The sequence below is a fragment of the Cibotium barometz genome, chromosome 23 (genome assembly GCF_041138505.1).
Source record: "Cibotium barometz isolate CiBa-2024 chromosome 23, ASM4113850v1, whole genome shotgun sequence".
In the NCBI taxonomy this organism is placed as follows: Eukaryota; Viridiplantae; Streptophyta; class Polypodiopsida; order Cyatheales; family Cibotiaceae; genus Cibotium; species Cibotium barometz.
In genome coordinates this window covers 56,160,073-56,166,072 of record NC_141068.1, presented here as the reverse complement: position 1 = coordinate 56,166,072, position 6,000 = coordinate 56,160,073, and the positions used below count along the sequence as shown (strand labels likewise).

General features: G+C 46.8%; 1 protein-coding gene across 1 annotated transcript in view; it reads right to left on the bottom strand.

Moving 5' to 3' along the window:
* Positions 1-3,044: 3,044 nt before the first annotated feature.
* Positions 3,045-6,000, bottom strand: part of LOC147626119 (putative serine protease EDA2) — a 186,370-nt gene continuing 183,414 nt past the window's right edge. Inside the window, exon 13 of the mRNA XM_086817696.1 lies at positions 3,045-3,486. Coding sequence (XP_086673822.1) covers positions 3,365-3,486 — 122 coding nt within the window. The 3' untranslated portion in view covers positions 3,045-3,364. The remainder of the gene's footprint in view (positions 3,487-6,000) is intronic.

Genomic DNA, 6,000 nt, shown 5'->3' with positions numbered 1-6,000 from the left:
GGCAGCTATGGTCATGCAGAACAAAGGGCCTGTAAAAGTGACTCCTAGATACACATACTTCTGCACAATATCCACTGGGGCATCTTTGTATATGAAAGAAAAATCGTGACGCAACTGCATAAGACGTGTTGAAGACCATAACCTTGGTTTTGCCCAAATTGACCGGATGGTCTCTCTCCTTGCAAAATCTGTCCAATGCATTTAAGTGTTTCTATAAACCCTCAGCTGAATCCGAGATCAAGACAATGTCGTCAGCATATATAGCAATATGGGTTCTATTGTCTGAGCCAATGGTGAACCTCTACTTCCAAAACTATCCACAAATACTGCGATCTCATCAACGTATAGGCCAAAGAGTGTAGGTGAGAGTAGGTAGCCCTGCTTAACCCCAATAGTGCTACAAGTATCTCTCGAGGTCCCACCGGGTGCACATACTCGGCCAAGTACTGCCTCATATAGTGCCATCACATCGCATATCATCTCATGTGAGAACTGGAGCTCATGCAAGCATCCTGTCAGACGGGATCAAAGGCTTTGCGGAAATCCACAAAGGAAAAATACACAAGTCTCTTTGAGGACCTCGCCTCCTCTATGATAGGCCGTAAAGTAAAGATATGGTCTAGCGTGGAGAAGTTTCTCCTAAAGCCTACCTCGCTTGATGCTCTGTTTCCCATCCTTTCTGCCACAAAGCTCATCATGTCCTCTAGTACTGCCCCATAGATTTTGGCCACTGTGTGACCAATCATGATATTCCTATAGTTACCTGGGTCCGTAGGGTCTCCTGCTTTGTGGATGGGGACAATGGTGTTGGTAGTCCAAGAGGATGGGAAGCCTTCACAGAGTGCTCTGTTAAAAAGATTGGCAAGAATGGGAGCCAATATGTGGTGCCCATGGGAAAAATGTTCTGCACGTAGATCCTCATGATCTTTTGCACTCCCATTATTCAGCTTTTTAAGAGCCCTAGTGACAGTGGGGGAATCAAAGAGATAAGATGATGTACGCCAAGGGATGTGTGACATTTGTGGTATAGGCTAGTTTGGCACATCATACAGCTATCGTGCGTAGGCCTCCCAAAGGCTAGGATCTGTGATAGGTGTAGGTACTCTTTTTTCTTCCAGAATGCGCCAAGCTTCCGAGTTGTCCTCGCTCAAAAAGAGCTAGTATAATTCTTGTTCTCATCTGGCGAGAAATGCCCATTTCTTTCAATGAGTGAATGTACAGAAGATGCATTGCATCTTATGTGCTAAAATCAACCCATGTTCCCTCTCGCGTAAGAGGCAAAACCTAGTGGTTTTGCACTCTTCATCATACCATCCATTCTAGGGTTGGGATCCCATTGGCAAACTTGTTGTGGAGCATGTGGTGTAGGGAAAGCTAGCGTGGGCAATCATGGATGATGGAGGAAAGTTGGGATGTAGTGGTGGAGATAGGGAGGGATAAGTCGAGAGCTGAAATGTGGCGAGAGAGGTGGTCCTCATAGATGTGGTCAAGATCATGTTGGAAAGGAATCCAGGTGAAGGTGCTGACAGGGGATGTGGGTGTGGGCAGTAAAGTGGGACATGAGATCGTGAAAGAAAGTAATGTGTGGTCAAGTAGTATGGGGGGAGGAGGGATGGTGAAGTATGGGATGTGTGGTATAAGAGCGGGAGACCCCATGAGGTTATCCATCGTACTAGTGCCTCCCCCATGCAGAAAAGATGTAAGGCTGTACGACTGCAGCCATTTGGACAACCCATTATATATAAACTTGAGAATGAGTGTACTTCCTTGGTGATGTCTTTGCCCACCCTCCATCCCTCGACGGAGGGGGGTATCAAGGATTTCCAGCTTTTTGCATAGTGCTATGGCATCCTCTTTCGGCAAGGCTCCTTCCTTCCATCCCACCACTTTCACATTCAATGCCCTAATCTTCCTTCTTTTCTCCTCTTCGAGTGTGTCATTGATGATATTTGGGGATGATGGTGGGTTCTCTCGCTTCTTGGCAACCTCAATCCAGCTTCCCGCTTCTTCCACTTGTTTCTGTGTCTTGTTAATCATCTCAGCCCATGTGGTTGCCTTTTTTGCCTTCTTCTCCTCTTGTTCCTAGAGGGTCTTCATTTCCTCTCTAAGTGTATTCAGCTCATCCTTGAGGGATAGTTGAATTTCTCCTTTTTCGAATTGAGTACGTGTCCTCAAGGTCTCGTTTTCCACTAAGGGTTGCATGCCTCCATTCAAGAGGAGATGGATAAGTGGAAGGCAGACATGCAAGTATACATGGCAACTCAGCTAAACAAGATGCAAGAGGAAATGGTCCAAATGTTGGATGCAAAAACCAACCACCATACCTCACTAATTCCAGAGAGAGAGAGAGAGAGAGAGAGAGAGAGAGAGAGAGAGAGAGAGAGAAATGAAATGAAATGATATATTAACGTCTTCAAAAGGCCAAAATGACCTATGAGACCAAAAAGGTTACAACAATTGGTGGATCTGATACAATGTCTGTGTAAGAAAAGCTAAAAACAACTAACTGAAACTGAAATAACTGTGAGAAAAAGTACAGTACTAGGAGCTCCTAATGGATAACATCTGAGAGAGAGAGAGAGAGAGAGAGAGAGAGAGAGAGAGAGTTGCTCTTTAAATGGGGCATATGGAATAAGACGCAAAATTTCGTATTGCATATGTTTTAAAAATTTTAAAAATTTAAGGTTTGCTATAGGTGTCTCCCTCTTACTAGTTAACAATTTCCTTTTCTTACATGCATTGGGTGGCCCTTGACCCTATCCGGGAACGATGCTGTGTTAAAGGATCCAATGAGAAAACATAGAACAATAAGTACATAAACATTTACCTACCAAAAACACTTCAATTCTATGAATCAAGGAGAGCCATTTAGAAATGAGATCTTGCATTCAATCTTCACAAAAATATTTACGCCACGTTTGGTGCTCTACGACTTCATTTTATTACCTACCACTCTACCCTAAGACAAACAATTTGCATGGATATAGCCTCTACAAGAAAAGGCCATGAAAGAAAGGAAAGGAAGTGCAAAAACATGGAGTACATGATAAATACCAAATAAGATTTTATTATGGCTTTATTGCAAATACATAGCATGAGGTTTATGAAATTGCTAGCAATTTTTTATGTCGTTTCCTTGTGAAAGCCAGACTTGATTGACAATAGTACATACAATGCTTTACATTACCTGTCTAGAAATTTATGCACAGCTTAGAATCCATAAATATTCCTAGATTATATGGACCATTGCAATGACTGCGTGCTCACATCTTCCAAGGTGCACTTTCATCACAAACATCTTGTGTAAGGGACCTTTCAATGTACTTCATGACAGCTTGTCGAGCCGTGTGCAATGAATGCCTGCTCACATCTTACAAGGTGCACTTTCATCACAAACATCTTGTGTAAGGCAGCTTTCAATGTGCTTCATGATAGCTTGTCGAGCCGTGTGCACTGAATTTGGATTGGTGCACCTGCTTGCGTCCCCTGCACAAGGCAGCATTAAGTTTGGAGTCATGATGTAGAGTATTGGATGTCAGTTGTACCTATGCGCAACAGCATGAACTTCATTCAATTATAATATGATTTATGCACCGTAGCTATCATGCACTTTGTGTCGTTAAAAATGTGAACGTTTAATCCATTTAGGTGTGGCAATTTGAATGAGCTAAAACATTGGAGCAAGTACAATCAGCAGAGCGGGCAGGAAAGTAAAGATAAGGTTCTGAAACTCAGAGTACTTTTTTGCAACCCAGCTAGTTAGGTCATGCTCAGATGATGCCTCCCATTACCACATTATGAAAACTCCAACTGACCCCAATCTCAGCCTCAGCAACAGCAACAGCAAGCATTGATTCACATAGTTGCAAGCCCCAAAAAAAGACAATAGATTCTTTCGACCACCACCAGAAGCCCCCATCCTCTCCCTACAGGGGCTGTTCCCACTGGACCTCCTCCTTACGCATATCACATTCACGCTCTACTTGAGGATGCAGAAAATGGTGACCCCCTGCCTCCCCCACTGTTGCTACTGACAGGCTGGATTTCGGCCCTCCTAGGAATGGCCTCTTTTCTTCCCAGGATGAGCAGGCCACCACCACCGTAGCCTTACATGGCTCAAGAATATTACACGTTCACCCAAGTTTCCACATCCTTGTAGGGCTCCAGAGCTTAGGGTGCTGATCTTTGCACTCGATTGAATATGGAAAATCCAGTTTCCAGAGTGATTCATTCCCCACGAATCTGCAAAGACTTGCCCTGGACACCAAAGAGATCTTATGTGGAGACCTAGCAAAATATTATAAGATCTACTGTTATAGGGAGTTCTCAAGCCTTAGATATATTGTGCAATACATAATGCAGTTCTCAATGCAATACCTCAATGCAATACCTTCTTCAAAGGCTCATCACAGGCTTCAGACCTTCAGAGAGCAGGCTGCAGAAGCGGGCCCTTCAATACAGCCTAGCATCACTTCAGTGCAATACATAATGCAGTTCTCAATGCAATACCTTCTTCAAAGGCTCATCACAGGCTATAATGGGGGAGGGTGGATCTTGGAGCAGTTAACTATCAACTTAATTGAAAACACATAGGCACAATGATCCCTCGATCCACAATGGCCTGCCACCATACATCTGCAATAACCATGCATACTCCTCCCTGTCCACCCAAAGGACCAAACCCTGCAGACCAAAAAGTGTCCCATCTACCAGGCATCACCGAACCATATCTCCGGATCCTGCTCTCACCCAAGTGGTGCTCCTGCATCATCAAAATATCAATGCTGCCACCAACCAGGCATCTCTGAAGCTCCTGCCTCAAGCAGCCTCGATAGCGTATAAAGTGTGCTCCGCCAAGGCCCTGTACATTCCATGAGATGATCCTCATGGATGCCCTGCTGAGGTGGATGTTGTCTCAGCCGTACGGCGGGCCTTCGCAAGCGGCTTGGATGGAGAGTAGTCCCCATCCGAACGGCTGCGAATCTGCCCACCCGGTGTACTGCAAGAATCCCGGATCAGGCGCCAGTGGCTGTGGCCCATGGCGACTGCCTCCTGCTCTGACAGAGCAACCTCGTGTATACTGACATATCCAGGGTCGCGTGCCAAGTCTGCCACTATGCGCATGACCAAATGACGAATCCCTGAGGTATCCACACTCCCGGGATCCAAGAAAAAATGAGCCAACTCCCAAAGTCGGCCTATCACATCTGTCACCTCCAGATCGCTCATGTGGTGCGAAAACTCAACTGCCTGAGTCTTCAAAGTGCTGAGAGCGAGCTCTAGAGTCCACTCCCGGTCACAAGGTCCACAAAGAGGGAACGAGAAGGCCACCGCTGAGTCTAGTGCCTCCTCCCCGCGGGCCGGAGGTATCACTACATGAACGCGAATGGGTGCTGGCTCATGGGGGCCCTCTGCTCCAAAAAGCCGTGTGAAAGTATAAACAAAAGCCTCCAAGCGCTGTCTAATGCCAAGGCGACTCAGCCGACTGCGGATAGCTGAAATCCGTGAGGCCCTAATCGGCATAGGTCTCCTTTGTGCTGCTCGAGCGAGGTCAGTGCTCAACGCTCTCCGGACTGCAGGTGAGCGCCAGGGAACTGCCAGGGCCTCCCGGGAAGGTGAGGCGGGCGGAGGGGGAGGAGGGGGAGGCGAGGGAGGTGGAGAGGGAGCCGCTGCCGAAGCCGGAGCGGATAGTGCCAGAGCAGAGTTCTGGACTCAGGTTTCAGATGCATTGCCAGAGGCCGCACATTGGTGTGTTGGGGGAGACTTCAACATGCTTGAGGACCCGGCAGATAGGGTGGGAGGCAGTCATGTTATAGTGCACGGCACGGAGCTTGCAGCTTGGGACCGGTTTTGCATGTCACTGAGGATCACTGATGCATGACAGCATGGGGCTTTCTCCCGGTCTCAGGACAGTCTTAGTTTCTCTCGATCGGATCGCCGACAGGGAGGGACTAATCTATCACGGATTGATCGCTTTTATGTGGGCGACTGGTTAGGGGA